The following is a 20,767-nucleotide window of genomic DNA, read 5'->3' as shown; positions in this document are numbered from 1 at the left end:
TGTCTTCTTCAGGGCATGGTATTTATCAGTGGTGATTGTTTAACCACTTAAACCCTATACTTTGTTGACAAGAGTGGCCCAGGGCTCTGTCTGTACTATAGGTCGTACTAGTATCTCTCTCTCTCTCTTCGCCAAAAATAGCCGATCTACAAGCTTGTGAGCTTGTAGATTGGGTATGTTTGGCAAATAATATAAGGTGCCCATCATTGTATAGATGTAACATATTGTAAATGTAGCAGTAATGAATTCACAGGATGACTTTATTCGTACCGTTGCAGGGCATGAAGTGGCAGGTGCGGGTTACGATGGGTTTGGTTTCTCTGCAGAGCCCCACAGCGTTGTCTGGACTGTTACACTGAACCTGACGCTCCTGGGTGCCATTCCCACAGGTCACCGAGCACTGAGACGCACGCACGCACGCACACGCACACGCACACACACACACACACACACACACACACACACACACACACACACACACACACACACACACACACACACAGATGTATACAGTATACTGCACAAACACTGACACATGCATGTGCATGCAAATCCAGACATACAAATAGACAGTCACAGACATTCATAGATACACAATGCATGGACCTACAGTCACATACATCATACATACTTATGAATACACAAAAATCTATAGACACACGCACAGATAATTCCGCATACAGACATTTTGTTTGTTTGTGTGCACATACTGTACATAAAAAACAGTCAGCATCATAATCAGTGTCTTCTTCTAGATTGTTTCTTATTAATTAATTATATTATTTATATTTTAAACAAAAGGAAAAAACTCTTTGATTATTATACAGGTCCTACGTTTCTTATGTTACAGCTAATTACAGCGCGTGTGCGTGTGTCTACGATGTGCGGGCCTCAGCAACTAGATTGTATACATACTACAGAGTGCTTACCTGGGACCAGGGCCCAGCTCTCCAGATTGCAGGACAGAGGATTCGGTTGCATGGCCTCTTGCCTTCTGGTCTGTCATCGTTACACATCTTACTGTTGACAGAACGCTGCCCCCCGCTGGGCTGAGGCTGCTGGCACCCCACCCAACGAGCCTGATACCCCGTCTGTCCACAAGAGGCGCTGCACTCCCCCCACTCACCTGTCTGCCAGCTAATTGATGGGGAACGGGAAAGAGAGGAGGAAATAAATGAAGAAACAGAAATAGGAAGATGGTGTGTATGAGTGTGTGTGTGTGTGTGTGTGTGTGTGCGTGCGTGCGTGCGTGCGTGCGTGCGTGCGTGCGTGCGTGCGTGCGTGCGTGCGTGCGTGCGTGCGTGCGTGCGTGCGTGCGTGCGTGCGTGTGGTGCATTGCGTACACAGGTTCCGTGCAGGGTTGCATGTTGCATGTTCTGCTGATGGCTCTGGGCTTGTTGATGTTCATGCAGAGAGTGCGAGTGACCATCTTCCCGTCAGCTTTCCGCCTGCAGCCGAAACGTGTGTACTGTTTCCCTGGTAACAAGACAGAACAAACACATGCACAGTGAAATTCTCAAGTGTTCATTTTTAAAGATATATATATATTTTTTTTGGCTTTTTCAGCCTTTATTGATAGGATGAATGTAGTCTGACAGGAAATGGGGAGAGAGATGGGGGGAAGACACGCAAATTTAACTTCAAAAAGTGTACAAATGCAACCTGTAAGGGACCGCGTAAGGACATTAAGGATTTTAATGTGTACTGTACAAGATGGAACAAAGCCGATCATCTACTGTACCTGTAAAATTAATATGATTTCTGACAAGTCTGTCTCCTTATTTTCCTGTCATTCTTTTAGTGGTCTCTCTCGCTCACTCTCTGTGTTCCTCTCAGGCACGTGCACCTGTCATTTTGCCCTCAGAGTTGACATGTGCCCTTTTGTATTCAGCCAAATTTAGAGATGGGAATGTATAGTGAATAATGTATAGTGTATAGTGAATAGTGATATGAAAAAAATACATATCAATTTGAGTAATCCGCTCTCCAAATGCCCCCCTTCTAAATGGTTTTATTTCAATCAATCAACGGCGCATCTTCCGACGTTCTGAATCCATCTTGTAATGAAGAGCAGAACATCCCTGGTACCAGACCAGTAGGCACTGTTTTAATTATGAAACTACAATTAAACAACACTTAACCTTCACGCTGTCATTTAATCATCACTGGCCTCTGTACTCGCAAGTAAACAAGCTAATCTAACAATCATTAAATTGCCATTATCTCCATCCTGCAGGAAAACTTTTGGCAGATTATGCAGGAGTACACTCTGCTAGAAGAGGCAGGTATTACACCTTTTCATCCACATACATACTGTATAACAAAGGATCGTGTTTGCTTAAGGAACGAGCCGATAGCAGCAACGCAGGAGTGCCATTAATGATGTGGATTTCTTTCCACCCTAAAACATGACAGTATTTGTTAAAATTTTGTTTTTACAGCACACCAGTTTATTAAGTATGCCTGGTTTGCCTGGTGGGTGGTGATGGGTGGTGATCCACCTGAACTGAAGCTGTTGTATGATAAAGGGGAGGGGTTAGGGGAGGGGATGATATTGTGATGTCACTATATCACTGTTTTTTTATACAAAGGGAAGACATCATTGCACATAACAACCACATTAGGTCCCTGGTCTAATGAAGTACTGTCACCTCATAAACACATGAACAACTGGAAAATACACAACAATCACGGCACTCCATCTTTAAATATTCCTCATGGTGTAAACCTCCTACAATACCTCTTCCACAGGGTTTGGAGCAGATGATATATAATATTCCTCAGTGTGGCAGAGGGGTGAGTGTGAGCTCCTAGTACTACTGTACCTCTTCCACAGGGTTTGGAGCAGATGATATATAATATTCCTCAGTGTGGCAGTGGGGTGAGTGTGAGCTCCTAGTACTACTGTACCTCCTCCACAGGGTTTGGAGCAGATGATATAATATTCCTCAGGGTGTAAACAGTGTGGCAGTGGGGTGAGTGTGAGCTCCTAGTACTACTGTACCTCCTCCACAGGGTTTGGAGCAGATGATATAATATTCCTCAGGGTGTAAACAGTGTGGCAGTGGGGTGAGTGTGAGCTCCTAGTACTACTGTACTGTACCTCCTCCACAGGGTTTGGAGCAGATGGACCATTTCTTCAGAGCCCACTCGTAGAAGGTCATGTCCTCCTGCAGCAGGTTGCTCTCTATGGACGAGTACAGCTCCTTGTGAATGATGTACTTGTAGGACAGAGTCACCTTGGCGTCACCTTCAGGACGGATCTAACAGAGGAGAGAGGGATTCACCCATTAAGACCTGAGGCTGATTCTAAAAGAAAATCTGGAAAACCCCATGTTAGTATGTTACTATATCAGTGGTGCTCAAATCATTTTCATGTCAAGGACCCGCAAAATGATAGGTATTTGGCCGCACAGACCCCCATCTCAAAAATATTTAGTTCCAGGAACCCCCAGAAGCAAAGATTGGAGTTCAAAATGTTTGCTTTTCAATGATTTGCACACATTTTGAACACGAGATCATGGCCAAAGTATAAAATATGGTTAAAGTGGTTAAAAGGATTGTACAAATGTAACACAGATGCTTTCCCCGTTTTAATGGGTTAAAACATGCAAAGACTTCTATTTGTCTCTAAATAATTTTTACGTGATATTTACATTCGCTCACACAGCTCCATATGCACCTGGTTAATCAATCATCAATCACGTATTGGCTAATCACCCGGTTATCCAATATGTGCCATTATAGTATCTTACCATGACCACAATGCTATATTTTACCTGATAGTCATTACAATTCAGGCATGAAGACTCTAATCCATAGTGACTTGCATTCGTAAGCCTTAGCATAATTGCCTAAATATTCTTTGGGGCCAAATTGACATTTCTCCTTAACTCTACTGTCCTTTCTCATAATTGCCTAAGTCAACTAGATGACTTAGTGAATTTTCATCTCTTCTTTCCTGAAAATCTTAATAGATATGAGGCAATTAGGCTATGAGGCTAACGATGTGTGAAATCACAGTAAGCATGAACCCTTGGCCTTGTCAACACACAAGGCAAATAAGTCACATACTAGTGCAAAGAGAACATTGTAGTGCCTCAGAAAAACTAGGATACTGTACATGGTTAACATCGAACCTAGCATCTGTCTAAACAACATGCTACGTATCTAAACAACATTCTTATCATTTGTGGTCAAGGAAAAACGACCTAAGCCAAAAAACATTTGAATGAGTAACCTCTAATTTATTAGCATTACCATGACCACAACCCCATATTTTAATGGTCCCGTGGTCTGAATGGACTCGCGGTCGTCGTCATTGTGGTATTCCCATTCCACACCCTTCTCTATCACCACACGGCTTTCTGGGAAATCGTTTTCATCGTTGAGGAACACGTGGCGAGTCTCCTGGTCCTTCAACGCTAATACAGGAAGAAATAAACAACGTGAACACAGTCCCCTTTCCATATCAACACATGGCAGTTTATTAACGATGGGAAATTAATCAGGTTTCAATGAATCAGCAGTAGTTGTCATGAAAAGGTTCTTGTTTCGCAGTACTTTGCAAGGATGTCAATGAACTAGCTTTGGTTGTACTGTGTAGGTAAGCAATTTACCCAGAGTACGAGATAAAACTTTTATCCTCTCACCAATGGGTGTCATCTTTACTTGGTTATTGTGTGGGACACGTTTCATTGGTTTCATTTGATGTATTTTTGTCCTTTTGGTGTTAGCATTATGTTATGCTTTAGCTATTGAGAAATAGCAGATCTACAAGCTCATAGCGTGCCACCGAGTGGCGCGCTACGAGCTTGTAGGTCTGCTATTTTTGAAAAATCGAAGAACGACTGACATAGAAACATAGCTTTTTCAGAAAACTGTCAGGATGTAGAAGACATTTTTAGAATCTGATCTCAGGTCAAAATGGGTTAACGTAAACCTTCCTTATTTGTGACACCTGTACTCTGTCTCTCACACAGGATGTGATGTAAGAACTACTTCCTCTTTACCCAGAATGTGCGGCGTTCCTTTAAACTCCTGGATCAGCAGGTGTCTAGCTCCTTTGGGAATCTCAAGGATCTTCAGGAAGCCTAGAAAAACACAGTGAAAAAAACAGTAAATCAGTAGCTAGTCTGGATCATAGTTACAGTATATAATATAACAAGTCTAGTGACTATTATACAAGATGCAAGGGCGTAGAGGGGAATTCAGAACTGGAGGGGTCCGATTCGGGGCAGACTGGCGAAGCGTGTGTGCACTGCACAAAATTGCTTTTTTGCCCCCCTTGGATTTCAAGGCAAAACACAGCCAAAACACAGCAAAACACAGCAACAGTCACAGCAAAGCCAGCCATCCTTACCTGATTCGGATGTGTGCTCTAGAAAAACTCCTGACTGTGGCTTGAGGGCACAAGCAGCTACAGTGTCTGCCTGCTTACTGCATAGCCTATATGCTGAGACGTCAGGCATCGTCCTCTTCTTACCATTGATGATTGATAACGTAGGCTATTCAACTGAACTAACTTCATGATATGGACTCAACTGTTCACTCTTTGTTTTCAATAGTTTGAAAAAAGTTCCCAAAGAACTACATTTAGTACTTTGGCGTGACGTCCTCGTTCAATACAGGCTCCAGTACAGCTCGAGGCTCGAGCTGCCTCTGATGTTTACATTATTTAAGACAGGCACAACTAAGGCAGCCAGTTGTTACAGTACGTTCCAGCTCAGGAACGTACTGTAACGTTTCTTCTTCTCAAAGGAGGAGGGGGCGTCCCCCCCTCCTCATGAAACTGAATACGTCCGGACCACGCCCCTTCTGTGCACATGACAAGATGACATTGGTGTAGAGACAGAGCGGAAAACTGAATCGAAGATAAGCTATGGACAGAAAACCATGTGTGTGTACATGTGCGTGCGTGCGTGCGTGCGTGCGTGCGTGCGTGCGTGCGTGCGTGCGTGCGTGCGTGCGTGCGTGCGTTACCTTGTTTCTTGGTGCTGCGTGTGAAGTTTCCCTTGATGATCTTACAGCTGCTGTTGTCCCCTCCGCATATTCCACACCTGTCATCCTGCTTGTCTGACGCTATCAGGTAGTCACAGCCAACATGCTGCAATGCAACACCATTATTAACAAGTTCACTGTTAGACTTTATTGATCCCCGAGGGAAAATTCATCCTTTTGACATTTTGACTCGACAAATTGCCTTCGTTTATAAAACGACTTATACTGTACACGTAAACTTGAAACCTGTATGTCGTGAAGTGCTAATGCTCTCTTTTCTGTACTATCACCACATAAAATCAATCTATCAATATCATTGTATCAACATGGGAAAGTAAAACTATGAAAATATACTTGTTTAGTTGTTTCTACATTGCAGTATTGACTCTTTTACTTAAGTAAAGAAATGTAGTACTTTTTCCTCCACTGACTATTACCCACCTCACAGTCTCCTGTGACACACCAGTGACTATTACCCACCTCACAGTCTCCTGTGACACACCAGTGACTATTACCCACCTCACAGTCTCCAGTGACTATTACCCACCTCACAGTCTCCTGTGACACAAACGCTGTACGGGTCTTTGTGACTATTACCCACCTCACAGTCTCCTGTGACACAAACGCTGTACGGGTCTTTGTAGGAACATGGGGTCCCATCATGCACCATTCTTTTCATGGACACAACGTCGCCTGTCTCCTTTGACTGACAGTATAAATGACAGCGCTCATCAGCTGGGGAGAGAGAGAGAGAGAGAGAGAGAGAGAGAGAGAGAGAGAGAGAGAGAGAGAGGAGAGAGAGAGAGAGAGAGAGAGAGAGAGAGAGGCAATTCTATTCAAACTTTATTCCAGACACTCATAGAGTTCATAGAGTTCATACAAATAATAGACAAAACATATGAAATAAATTAAACCGTTAAAAACCATAAAATCATAAATAGAGGCAGTTTTTACGAGTAGCGGAGACAGCTCTTCCCACTATTGACTATCCTCAACAACACTGTTCCGGGACTCCTCCAGGCCAGACATGAATCCATACATAGAGTGCCTTAAAGAGGCACTCTGCCTTTTTTTCGGTATTCCCGATTCCCGCAGGATGGGATTTAAATTTGTATTAATCCCAGGATTGGGACGGGATGGCAATGAAAAGTCAACGGGAGCGGGCAGAATTGCCTTTCCTAATTACTAATTTATGAATTAACACTTTGAATGCGCCGGGATTTTTCAAAAATAATGGCGCTATAGTGCCATGCAGATGAGGCAGATTTTACTCTGAAAAGCCCCGCCTTCCATTACCCCACAAAACCGGGAGACATAATGTTCCGTTACTACCTCGCGCTGTCACATCTAAAGTCTCTCTAGAAGCGTTTATATTCCAAACGAGATGCGAGGTTAAGTCAGAAATGAAAACAGAACAAAAACAAAACTACGTGAGCGGGATATGGGAGTGGGAGTTATTCTGAGTGGGATCGGGGGTCATTCTACCAGGAGTGGGATGGGATGGGATATTGTTTTAACTCTGGCCCAGGATTGGGAAGGGATAGCATATTTTCTGTGGGAGTGGGATCACTGGGATGGGACGAGAGTGAAAATCCACTCCCGTGTCAGAATCTACCTCACATGTGTGGATTCCACACGTTCCAAACAGGTGACACTCTGCCATCTAGGGACTTTACTGAAAGTAGAATGCTTAGTGTATTCACAAACTGTGAAACACAGATTAATCACAGACAAAATGACCAGTGTGACCCTGTGGGATTGGAATGATTCAAATGGTGGGAAATGATACATCTTGGCAGAGCTTTGCAGATGTATAGTGAGAGAAGCGGTTGGTTTGAACGAGTAAAAAAAAAAGAAAAAAAAAAGAAGAAAGAAAATAGCTCAACGTTAAAAGAAGAGGATATCAAAATATTAGTTCTGCCCTGTCTCTAAACGGTTAAAGGGAGAGGCGGCTAATTTCTTTCCAATAACAGACAAATCAGCAGAGAGCAGATTCTTGGCTGATGAGTTTTCCATGTGCTAACACAGGCGTACTTGCGCTCGTGCGCACACACACAGACCCACCCTCTGTGTGCACAAACTCTCTCATGAACTCATGCAAACGCACACAAACATAATTTGTTTTTAAGATGTCATTGTTTTATTTCAGAGAGGTCAGTGTAGACTGTACAGAGACTAGAGGAAACCAAGGGCAGAGGGAGAGAGAGAGAGGAGAGACATTATGTGAGACCTGACAGGGGGTCGGATTCAAACCTGGGTCCTCGTGCTCCCAAGGAGCATGTGGTCTGTGCAGTAAACGGCTGAGCCACCAGGCACCCCCACACATCTACTCTGTCTGTCTGTCTGTCTGTCTGTCTGTCTGTCTGTCTGTCTGTCTGTCTGTCTGTCTGTCTGTCTGAACACACACACGCGCGCACTCACGCGCACACACACACACACACGCACGCACACACACGCACGCACGCACGCATGCACGCACGCACACTTAGACCAAAGGCAACGTTCTCAAGTTCAACTTTCAAGCACTCAAGTTCCCCATAAACACGTTTGATCTTCAACCCTTCCAGATTTGACGGGAGTACAAAGGTCACTGAGGTCGACCAAACATGTCAACCGTGTGTGTGTGTGTGTGTGTGTGTGTGTGTGTGTGTGTGTGTGTGTGTGTGTGTGTGTGTGTGTGTGTGTGTGTTCTTACGGTCCGGGTGTTCATACGGTAGCCAGTGGTGTTTCTGCCCGTCATGTTCAAAGTAGGGGTCCCATCCCTTACACTGCTCCGCTCTGCAACACACAGTGTCATTACAACATTGATTTATTACAACAGTAAAGCTTTTGCACAGCCAAGATTCTTACGAACGCATAGCGTTGCACCACGTTGTGAGTTTGTAGACTATTGAAACTATTTAAAAAAAAAGATTTTAGAAAATCTTTGAAAATAAGGCTTAAGTATAGCAAATAACAGAAAGTGGGTGAGTTCTTTGTTTCATTCTAGGCGGGTGCAATTATGGCTTGACTCTAAAACAAAAAATCGGAACAAAAGGTGTCTCAACTGTTTTTTGTAGTATTTGGTGTCCTTAATAACATACTAAAAGTTTACCAGAAGTTTGACCATGCGAAAGGTCGGATTTTCAAGATGGCCGCCGCCAGTTTCTTATTAGAATTGTATTATAAGAAAATGCATACAACATACTGTAGGCTACTGTACAAGATTACAGGTCATGTGATATGGATGTACAGAAATACAATATCATATCATAACTTACTAGAGGGGGCAACAACATTTATTTTATAAATTAGAACAACATGGTAGAATAAAATGGCAAAACGAGGCACATGCTGTTCTAAGTGCAACACTGACCTGAAGTCAGTGAGACCGGGGCATTCCTCCAGCTTATTACACAGCTGAAACTCGTAAGTGTTTCCGAAGCAGGTGCGCCCCCCGTTGGCCGGCCTGGAGGTGACAGGGAGCATGACATCATCACATTGGCTCTTCCTTCCTTCCTCTACCTCGGTGGTGTTCTCAACCCTTTCAGGTCGCGACCCCTCCCAAAATAATCATATTGAACTGGGGAGCCCGCGCCCCCCCCCCCTCTCACCCTCAGCCTGAAAATCACTTAGAATGTAAGGAGTTGAGGCATTCCATTGTGTTTGACGCGGTTCCACAGATACATGTTGTGAAAATAGCCCATCTACAAGCTCACAACGGCTCACAACGCTAGGCGTAGATCGGCTATTTCCACAATGTTCTTGCCTCTTTCTTATATTATTTGACAATTTGGCCAATTTTTGAACAGTTTGTATTGTATAGTTTATTGATTAGGCTACTTCTAATCAAGTAATGGTCTTTCTTTCTTTCTTTCTTTTCTTTCTTTCTTTCTTTCTTTCTTTCTTTCTTTCTTATTGTTTTTAGGTATTAAAAAGTCTTTATTAAAATGTATGCATCAAAAAGTAACTGTCTTAAAAGTCCTTAAATTGTCATCTGGGACCCCAACCCCCACCTGTGTTTACAGTGTCATCGCCGGATGACTGACTGACTGACTGTGTTTACAGTGTCATCACCGGATGACTGACTGACTGACTGTGTTTACTATACCATCACCGGGTGACTGACGGCACGGTATGGCGGGTCACTCACCTCGGGTTGTCACACCCTCGCGTCCGGAACTGGACCCCTCCCCCGCACGACCTGGAGCAACTTCCGAAGGGGCTCCACGCCCCCCAGCTGCCGTCGCGTCTCAGCAGGGCAGGGTTCAGCCTGACGCAGTAACCTTTGAAGCAGTGCTGCGGGCGAGAAGAGGGGGGGGGGGGCGATTCAGATCACATGATGCACTTGAACTTGAAACACACACTGTGTGCACTTGAAATTCAATGGATACGAACGGTGAAGTGGCCATTTCCCTCAGTTTTCTGGAAGCCTCACTAACGGTTTCCCCCCCAAGATCAAAGACTATTCTACACTGAGCGATTCAAAATAAGATTAGGCTCAACTTGGATCAGATCCACAGTGTACAATTAACCACATTTATGTATTTATTTATTTATTTATTTGACAGGGACAAAGCTCCTTAATCAACATGTCAGTTTTCACATCAATGTAAATGGGCCAGAGTTAGCCAAAGCTAAATTTCATCTGTAGTCCCTGGGCAGGCTCTTAAGAAATGAATGATAAAAAGAAAGACATAGTGTAGTGTGCCAGCACACAACACCATGCGTTGATGCCATGTGTGCATATGTGCCAGCACCCAACACTATGTCCATACAAAAGCAAAATACAAAACAGATAAAAGAAAGACATAGTGTAGTGTGCCAGCACACAACACCATGCGTTGATGCCATGTGTGCATATGTGCCAGCACCCAACACTATGTCCATACAAAAGCAAAATACAAAACAGATAAAAGAAAGACATAGTGTAGTGTGCCAGCACACAACACCATGCGTTGATGCCATGTGTGCATATGTGCCAGCACCCAACACCATGTCCATACGAAAACACAATACAACAGATAAAAGAAAGACAGAGTGTGTGTGCCGGCACACAGCACCATGCGTTGATGCCATGTGTGCATATGTGCCAGCACCCAACACCATGTCCATACGAAAACACAGTACAATACAGTAAAATACAGGAACAGATCAACATGGTACAGGGGACAGAACAACAGCAACTCCACAAAGAAATGACACCGGTTGTAAATACTAAATAGTGCTGATAGTTACTCATGATTACAGATTTGAATCGTTTTTAGCCACCTTTTCAGGTTGAATTTGAAGGTCAGATAGTTGGAAGTCTCTCTTACTTCTGTGGGGAGACTGTTCCAGTGATGGGAGGCTCTAACAGAGAAGACTGTTTTACCAAACACACTACGTCTGATTGGCACTTCACAGTCCCCTCTGGTAGTTGCCCTTGTTGCTCTGTCACCACTGTCCCTTCGATCTATGAACTGTTTCAGTGGTGGAGGTGCAAGTCCATTTAAGATCTTAAAAATGAGGCAGTCATCTGCAAAATGTTTAAAGCTGTCAAAATTAAACAAGTTGTACTTTAGAACTATATGGCAATGGTGGTAACGGTTGGGCTTTTGATCCAGTGTTTTTAATGTCTGTTTGTAAAGTGATTCTATGGGTTTTAAAGTTGTCTGATTTGTCTGTGACCAGGTTGTGAAACAATAGGTTATGTGTGAAAAAATCATAGCATGCATGAAGAGTTTAGCTGCATCTGTTGTTAGATATGGTCTTATGTGTCTGAAATTGGATAAATTGAATTTGTCCATTTGGTTGTACACTATCTGATTTACAAATCCATAAATGAATACTCAGGTTCTGACCGTGTGGGGTTAAGATTAGTATAAAATGAATTAAAACACTGTTTCTCAACATCTGGTCCAGAGACCTCCATGGGACACTTGGAGGGTAACTCTGAGAGTGTAAACATTTTTCCCATACTGTGTGGGTCCATTTGGTGCCACTTGTATTCTCTCAGATTGAAATAAACACTGACGATGTAGATTGGGGTCCCAGAGGTAAATATATTTTGTCCACATGGGGGTCATTGAAATGAAAGATGTTGAGAATCACTGATTCAATCACTGATACAATAATTGAATGTAACACAGGTCTCCATACCTTATCAGGTCCACACTTTGTGCCATCGATGGGCGGACCTTTCTTAGTCTTACAGAAGAACGGGTTGTCAGGATGACTGCACCAAAGCTGCTTACACGGGTCGTAGGTACTGTACTAGAGAGATACATGAATAAACACATAGATAGACAGACAGTTGTGCACGCGCACTCGCGCAGGCACGCACACACAAACACAAACAAGCACAGACAGATGGACTCACATGCACACGCACGCACGCACACACACACACACACACACACACACACACACGCACGCACACACACACACACACACACACACACACACACACACACACACACACACACACACACACACACACACACACACACACACACACACACACACACACACACACACACACTGTACGCACGCATGCACGCACGCACGCACGCACACACACAGCCCGCAGGCCAGAGCAGGCCTGTGAAAGAGATTAGCCTATTTGACAGTAGACGCTAACATTCCATGAATTACATAAGAGACTATATACTGTAGCAGACTGTGAATGACAGACAGCGCTATCCCAACCTTGTCCTAAATTAACTACAAACACACAACAAAAAGAAGCCTCTCCCTCTCTCTCTCTCTCTCTCCCTCTCTCTCTCTCTCCCTCTCCCTCTCTCTCTCTCTCAAAAACCCAGTTGGAAAGTATTAAAGTGGGCTGACATAATCTAATTTGTTTCTGATGGTGTTTTAACTCGTTACAGCAATCTGCTCGGGGGGAAAGGGTGAAAAAAATTAATGGAAGACAATAAAAATGTACAGACAGTACATTCTAGAGTCTAAACTCTGTCTTCTCAGAATAGACTAATCAGGGACAGGGTCAATAGTTTTTTCGGTCTCACATATGAAGTGAACTGGCTTCCAGTGTAATCCAGGGTCACTCTGTCATGCAGGACCACAATGGAAATAAGTCCTGGCCTTTATTGTGTTTTCTTCTGAAATGTTTTAACCAACACGCAGGCTCGGCTCCAGGATGAAATGACCGAGGGGGGCAGTTGAAAATGGCGAGGGGGCACATCTCATTTTCATCTAGTAAAACAATAGGTAGGGCCTAAATAAAACTTAAACTGAGGGTGCCGGGGCCCACTCTGGCACCCCTGTAGCGCCGGGCCACTGACTGACTGACTGACTGACCGACCGACCGACTGACCAACCGACAGGCTGACTCACCGCTGTACACATACTGTATCCATATCCAAAATCATAGCGACACTGTTCGTCCATGGAGTAGTCCAGACCTGGCAGCTGTGGCTGAGAGGGCCAATCATGATCGAACGGGTCGTCACGGAGACACTCATATTTACTAGAGTGAGACAGAGAGTAACAGAGGTCGAGAGTGAGACAGAGTTACAGAGGTCGAGAGTGAGACATAACCTCATCAACCTTTTAGTGTGATCTCTTTGGATGTGATAAGATCATCAATATGTCTATCCATGTTTTTCCCCACCAACGTACTGGGGCTCCTTGTGTGTGTGCTTTGCTTCCTTCAGGCCGTGTTACCATGTCTGCTTATTATAAGCAACCTTTGACTTGTTTTTTCTGTAAATTAAGTCACTTGCCAATAAATTATTGGTAGTTGCTGGTTGATGATTTTTTGGGCTTGATTCTAAAGTGGCTTGCTTCCACATTTCTTCACATTAAGGAACCCCAGATGTAATTGTCCACAGACATCCATCTGAACATATTTTGTGCCTTTTTTATTAAAATGTTTGAAAAATATTCAAAATATTTCGATTTATTCTCAATGTGTTTTTAAATAACAGATGTACAACCTCACAATGTGTCGCTGTGAGCTTGTAGATCAGCTATTTTCATTTGTGCTTGTTTTCATAGACCTGGCCACTTGTTTCTCTTGCAAAACTGGCAACACAGCAAGAGAAAGAGGAACTTATGCACACACAGGCGCGGAACTACGGGGGGAAGGGGGGCGTCGTTTCACCCCGGCCCGTGACTCCAGGGGGCCCGGGGCTGTCAGATGATCGATTGACGACCACACAGCGTTACACAGTCACTCACGACAGATAGCAAAGCATTATCTCTCAGGGTGCTACAAATATATCTACACATCCTGTAAGTTCACTTAAGAAATAAAACTATAGTGGGAGTCAGGTTCGGCGGGGCCCGATCGTGTGGTTCTAACATTTTCTGAAATGTTAGAACCATTCATTCATTCATGTATTCATGTATTCATTTATTTATTTATTTAATGCCCAAAAGGGTGCCACCAGGTTGAAAGTGATTAAACTTGTACACCTGAGGGTTGCAGACCAGCCTCCACTATGAAATCCACTGACTAATGCTGCACCTGTTATCAGACTGTTGTATCAGAGGCCAGTCTATCTGTGCCCTCAGTCCTATGACATCAGTCAGCTGAGCTCCATATTGGTCATTTTGCTCTGTTTCTATGGCAATGTTCGCTGCTCAGAGGGACTTCTTGAGAACCGGTGTAATGTACTGTAGTCAGCTCTACCAGTTATTTGGTCACTGCCAATTCCCTCCGTTTGTACTGCAGTCCCTGTCACTGCCAACCCCTAGTGTTGGACTGAAGATGGGTCGTAGTAGACAAGCAGAGGGATTAGCAGCACTCATGGAAATGTCCTTCAGGAACCTGTATTTAGTTAGGCAACGGGCAGCATACAGGACAACGCGTACAGCCTTCTTCAGCATCAATCATTGGCGCTGAAGAAGGCAGTGTGCTGAAGCCCGTTTGACGTTTGTCTTTCTGCATGCTATGCTACCCGTGCCTAACTAAATAGAAGTCCTGTCGGACATTTCCGAGAGTGCTGGTAATCCGTCTGCAAACATCTACCAGATGAATCCTCCTTGGCTTAGGAGAGAGATATTACACTTTTTGGGATTCAAGCTGAGCTACTCTGCGACATTTGCATTCCCTTAATGCCTCCTCTGAAGGAGTGTTCTTACCGTAAGAATTACGGTAAGAACGGCGCAATTAAATTCAATGCAAAGATGTGACTTGCTGCAATGTTGCATCGAGCGCAGCAAACGAGGCGCATGGGGAGACGGGAATAAAGTGTTCCGTCGTCTCTGTTGGAAAATCCCTTGTGATGCGTTTACCAACGCTGACCACTACAAAGTTATGTTATCTTGCAGTGGGAACGCACCTTTAGATTCACTTCTTTTCACCTGACAATGAGGAGTTCCACCGATAGAGTATTTAACACGTGTGTTCTACAGGATGATGAAGACACCTGCGGGGCTTGGCACCCGTAATGACAGTAATACATGTGCAGTGCAGTGTGTTCACTGAATGCCTTGACTATGATATTTGTGACAGAGAGTGTCACCACCAGGTCATCAACGTCGGTGTAACAGAAGACACTTACTGCAGGTATCTGCTGAGCTCCTGTTCGCTGCAGCGCGACCAGTGGTAACGGTGGAACGCTGCCTGGACCAACGGAGCCATGATGCTCCCCATGGGAACCTCATCGCCACACTCATTACCCTGGCCGTCATGTTCCATCCCCAACCTAGACACACACACACACACACACACACACCCACACGCACACGCACACACACACACAGACAGACAGACAGACAGACAGACAGACAGACAGACAGACAGACAGACAGACAGACAGACAGACAGACAGACAGACAGACAGACAGACAGACAGACAGACAGACAGACAGACAGACAGACAGACAGACAGACAGACAGACAGACAGACAATTAGGCATACAGATGGACAGACAGATAGACTGACAGACAGACAGAGAGGTAACATAAGACAATCGATATTGTAATGTAAACGAGTGCGAGTCTGTGTGTGTGTGTGTGTGTGTGTGTGTGTGTGTGTGTGTGTGTGTGTGTGTGTGTGTGTGTGTGTGTGTGTGTGTGTGTGTGCGTGTGAGTGCGTGTGCGTGTGCGTGTGCGTGTGCGTGCGTGCGTGTGCGTGCATGCGTGGTGGGGGGAGGTGAGGTCTGTGTGTGCGTGTCTGTTTCTCACACGTGTCCAGTTTCGTGGGCGATCACAAACGCTGAGGAGAATCCATCTTCGTGGTTAAGAGTGCAACTCCGCACAGGGTGACACATACCTGTGACTGGAGCATAACCTAGAGAGAGAGAGAGAGAGAGAGAGAGAGAGAGAGAGAGAGAGAGAGAGAGAGAGAGAGAGAGAGAGAGAGAGAGAGAGAGAGAGAGAGAGAGAGAGAGAGAGAGAGAGAGAGTTTGACTTTTGCATTAATAAATAACCATGAACCTAACAAAAATGCAGTGGTGGAAAAAGTACTCAACTACTCTGTTACAGGTAACAAATACGGAATTCAAAATATTGAGTAAAAGTACAAAACTATCGGCATCAACTATGCAGAAGATCCCATTTCCAGTTTTCAAATGTATAAAAATCTTTTGAAAATAGCAGATCTACAAGCTCACAATGCGCCGCATCACGACGCATTATGAGCTTGTAGATCAGCACTATATTTAAAATGGCCGAAATGTATAATACAGGGCTGAACTATTGTGTGTTTTGTAATAATAATCCCCGTAACTAGTAACTAAAGTTTTCAAATAACATGTAGTGGAGTAAATGTACAATATTTGCCTCTGAGATGTAGAGGAGTAGAAGTAAAAATATTGGAAATACTCAAGTAAAGTACGAATACCTCAAAATTACGCACACACGCACGCACGCACGCACGCACGCACGCACGCACGCACGCACGCACGCACACACACACACACACACACACAAACAATAATTATTTTCTACCTTGCATGCCAGAAGGTCCAAACTCCTGTCTGGTGATGAAGATGGCGTGGTCGTGGTACTCTGCATCCCCGGGGTCCTGCTTCTGCTGCAGGAAGGCCCAGCGGCAGACGTTCTCCAGACTCTGGGAGGGGTTCCCCAGCTCGATCAACTCCATAGACTAATGGATGGGGAGGCAACAGTGGTGCATGGGAACAGTATACTCACAGGTTTTACTTCTACTAAAAATTTACTTTGAGCAGTGGTTCCCAAAGTGTGGTGCGGGGACCCCCAGGGGTCCTTGAGGGAGTTCCAGGGGGTCCCCAGCTAAATGATAGTTAGGAACCAAATGGACCCTTATGGGTCTGTAACTCAGAGTGTACAAGAGCATTGTGCATGTGCATGCAGAATGTGTTCAAAATGTCTAAAATACAAAAATACAAAGTAACTAAAGTTTTCAAATAATTGTAGTGGTAGTAAAAAGTACGATATCTTCCTCGCGTATAAATGTACTAAACATTTGAAATACTTCTTTCCACCCTAAAACATGATCATATATGGAGGTATAATTTTTTCAAAAAAGTGTACAGTATTTGTTAAAATGTTGTTTTTATGTGGGCACGCCCATCAATTAATTAAGTATGCCTGGTTTGCCTGGTGGGTGATGATGGGTGGTGATCCACCTGAACTGAAGCCGCACCCACAGCTGTAGTTGTATGATAAAGGGGGAGGGGTTAGGGAAGGGGCTGATAGTGTGATGTCACTATATTACTGTTTATTTCATTGGCCCGTTTGACTGTCAAGGGTTCAGCCTCCAGGAAGAAACCCTAAATACAAAGTTAATACACCATTGCACATAGAAACGACTCCAGGGTGTCTAATGAAGTACTGTCACCTCATAGACACATGATAAAAAATAAAAAAATTGTGGCACTGTCTAGTGGGTGGGGAGATAACAGCGGAGGGTGTGAGACCTACCATCCGAATAGCCATTTTTATACGCTCTCTCATTGTTGAAATAATTGTGAAATGAAAGTGTTCCTAATTGTTCTGGGGACCCCCTGGAACCCCACTTGGAGAACCACTCAATGGAAGAGTGCTTTTGTACCATGGTAGCACTGAGCATGACGATTCTGACCAGAACCACGTTGATATTGGCACCCAGAGTCCGATCCTGGTAAATCTCATTCACCTGAAAGACATTATGGAATGGAGGAAAAGAAAGAGAGAGAGAGAGAGAGAGAGAGAGAGAGGGAGAGAGAGAGAGAGAGAGAGGAGCAAGGGAGGGAGGGTGAACAGGAGGAAAACAAATGAGATGATATAATTTGTTATCGTATAGCATTAGTGAGTGAGTCTGTGTGCATGTACGCATGTGTATGTGTATGTGTATGTATATGTGTAATGTGTGTGTGTGTGTGTGTGTGTGTGTGTGTGTGTGTGTGTGTGTGTGTGTGTGTGTGTGTGTGTGTGTGTGTGTGTGTGTGTGTAAGTGCGTGTGCTCATGTGAATGTGTGTGTTTTCACCTACTATATTCATTAGCGTCAGCAGGTATTTCTGAATATTCTCTCGACCGTGAAAGTGTAAAATGGAATAGTCCACCCCCAGCAACACCTATAGGATTAAACAGACACAAGGAGGAGAGATGAGGAGATGAGTGAGCTTTTTTGCTGTATTGTTTCACACCGTACAATATCATATTTAACACCATTTTGGTGTTAGCATTATGTTATGCTTTAGCTATTGAAAAATAGCAGATCTACAAGCTCATAGAGCGCCACCGAGTGGCCCGCTACGAGCTTGTAGGTCTGCTATTTTTGAAAAATCGAAGAACGACTGACATAGAAACATAGAACATTTCAGAAAACTGTCAGGATGTAGAAGACATTTTTAGAATCTGATCTCAGGTCAAAATGGGTTAAATGAAGATGCCTTTAAACACTTGAGATGAAATTATGAACCCATGAACAAGCTCAGTGTTGATGAGTTTAGGAGCAACGTTAAACAGAAGAACAACCTCAATGTTAAACAGTTCGTTGTCGTCTGCCTCTGCCTCTGCGTAGCGACGGGAACGGCCGGACCGGAACGCGGAACCGGAAAAGTTCTGCTTCTGTCTCAGCGCCTCGACGTCCAACAGACCTCCTAGAACAGAACCTGGAGGAAAGAAAGAAAGAAAGTGTACATAGTTTTAGTTGATGCTGTGTAAAACGAACTGTACATGAACTGTGTCATCACACACACACACACACACACACACACACACACACACACACACACACACACACACACACACACACACACACACACACACACACACACACACACACACACACACACACACACACACTGTGTTTAAAACTCACAGCTGACACTGTGTTTAAAAACAGCTTAGTCGTCAATAGGCCAAGGGAAGAAAGAGAGAGACAGACGGACGGACGGACGGACGGACGGACGGACGGACAGACAAGACAGACAAGACCAGTCATAGGCCTCGTACACACTTGTCGGACGAACATGCTCTGTTCTGTCCGTGTATGAAGCCTCCTGTATGACTGGCCTGACCTCGCCGGGTTCACAGCAACCAACGCGCAGAGAGCTGGATTTGTTCCCACAATTCACTGCACCTCCATAGATAATAGATGCAAGTCCCTGCCCAGCGGCGTTACAGCAAATATACCAGATGTCTACTTCTCTGTTCTCGGAAACCATTCTTGGTGCAACGATTAGTAACGAGACTGGCATCCTGATCCTATAGTTTTTAAGAAGGGACCCCAGTTTCTCTGAATATTTATTTATTTAAATGTTTTTTTTGTGGCTTTCGCCTTTATTTTATATTTTTATGGAGGGATAGACAGTAGGCTGACAGGAAATGTGGAGAGAAATGGGGGCATGCAGTAAAGGCCGTCGGGATCGGGAGTCGAACCTGAAGCACACTGCCAGACTGGATTACCAGCCAAGGTGCCTGGACCGCTGAGCCACAGCCCAGGCCTCTCTGAAGATTTATCACAGTGGTTCTCAAAGAAGAACCCGGACCCCGAAAATGATTGTATTTGGCCGCGAACCCTCATTTGAAAATATTTTGTGTCAGCGTCTTAAAAATCGTGATGCATTGTGCGTTTGTGGAGAGCTAAGTTCGAATAGTATAAAATAGGGTTAAAGTAAAATTTAAGTGGTGAAACTGTACCCCCACTTTGAAAGCCACCGATTCATAAAACAAAAATCACACCCGTGTGAAGTGAGGGGCGCTCTCATCATCATACATCATCATATACATCATCACATTCCGGCCAATCACTTTTGGCATCCTCAATTTCCTGTCCTCACTTTTTATCCTCAATTCCATGGCTCAGCCAATCAAATCATCGCTATGGGGTACACACACACACAAAGCTGGGCATAGGAGGACACACACACATTGACACATACAGTATGTTTATATATCAGATAACCCCGTCATGTGAGAGAGGTCTAAGGTTTCAGGAGAACAGAAAGAAGCGGAAGTGTAAAGGAAGGAAGTATGGTAATATAATAAGTGTTTTTGGTGAATACCAGCCCGTCCTCTGGTTCTGTTTGGACTCTTCTCTTCTCTTTCTCTCCCTACTTTCCTCTTCCTTTCTGCCACGTAGCTACAGCTGGCTGCCGAAGCCCCTCTTCTTGGCTGCTCTGTGTGTGTGTGTGTGTGTGTGTGTGTGTGTGTGTGTGTGTGTGTGTGTGTGCGAGTGCGCGCGCGCGCGCGCGCGCGCTGCGTGCGTGCGTGCGTGCGTGCGTGCGTGCGTGCGTGCGTGCGTGCGTGCGTGCGTGCGTGCGTGCGTGCGTGCGTGCGTGCGTGCGTGCGTGCGTGCGTGCGTGCGTCTCCACTTCATATCTCATATTCTACCTCCCCTTTTCTGTCCCTTTTTCTCTTTGACTCCCCTC

The 20,767-nt window shown here is 44.5% G+C and overlaps 1 protein-coding gene across 2 annotated transcripts in view; it reads right to left on the bottom strand.

Annotated features, from left to right (window-relative positions):
• The window catches only part of LOC306928251 (A disintegrin and metalloproteinase with thrombospondin motifs 2-like), a 58,613-nt gene that overhangs the window by 10,957 nt on the left and 26,889 nt on the right, over positions 1 to 20,767 (bottom strand). For both annotated transcript variants that reach the window (XR_013790662.1, XM_079508218.1), the window contains exons 4-22: positions 18,870 to 19,006; positions 18,383 to 18,466; positions 17,964 to 18,047; positions 16,880 to 17,036; positions 16,115 to 16,220; positions 15,489 to 15,632; positions 13,315 to 13,447; positions 12,121 to 12,234; positions 10,133 to 10,278; positions 9,356 to 9,448; positions 8,696 to 8,778; positions 6,602 to 6,735; positions 5,983 to 6,106; positions 5,013 to 5,093; positions 4,261 to 4,424; positions 3,104 to 3,263; positions 1,344 to 1,476; positions 930 to 1,137; positions 271 to 400 (exon numbers count right to left, since the gene is read on the bottom strand). Coding sequence is in view for 1 of the 2 variants with exons in the window: in XM_079508218.1 (XP_079364344.1) it covers positions 271 to 400; positions 930 to 1,137; positions 1,344 to 1,476; positions 3,104 to 3,263; positions 4,261 to 4,424; positions 5,013 to 5,093; positions 5,983 to 6,106; positions 6,602 to 6,735; positions 8,696 to 8,778; positions 9,356 to 9,448; positions 10,133 to 10,278; positions 12,121 to 12,234; positions 13,315 to 13,447; positions 15,489 to 15,632; positions 16,115 to 16,220; positions 16,880 to 17,036; positions 17,964 to 18,047; positions 18,383 to 18,466; positions 18,870 to 19,006 (2,415 nt within the window). In the remaining variant the exon portion in view is untranslated. The remainder of the gene's footprint in view (positions 1 to 270; positions 401 to 929; positions 1,138 to 1,343; positions 1,477 to 3,103; positions 3,264 to 4,260; positions 4,425 to 5,012; positions 5,094 to 5,982; positions 6,107 to 6,601; positions 6,736 to 8,695; positions 8,779 to 9,355; positions 9,449 to 10,132; positions 10,279 to 12,120; positions 12,235 to 13,314; positions 13,448 to 15,488; positions 15,633 to 16,114; positions 16,221 to 16,879; positions 17,037 to 17,963; positions 18,048 to 18,382; positions 18,467 to 18,869; positions 19,007 to 20,767) is intronic.

This window comes from Electrona antarctica (genome assembly GCF_951216825.1).
Source record: "Electrona antarctica genome assembly, chromosome: 8".
NCBI classification, from domain to species: Eukaryota; Metazoa; Chordata; class Actinopteri; order Myctophiformes; family Myctophidae; genus Electrona; species Electrona antarctica.
The sequence above is the reverse complement of the archived record's forward strand: the minus strand, read 5'-3'. Positions and strand labels throughout refer to the sequence as shown.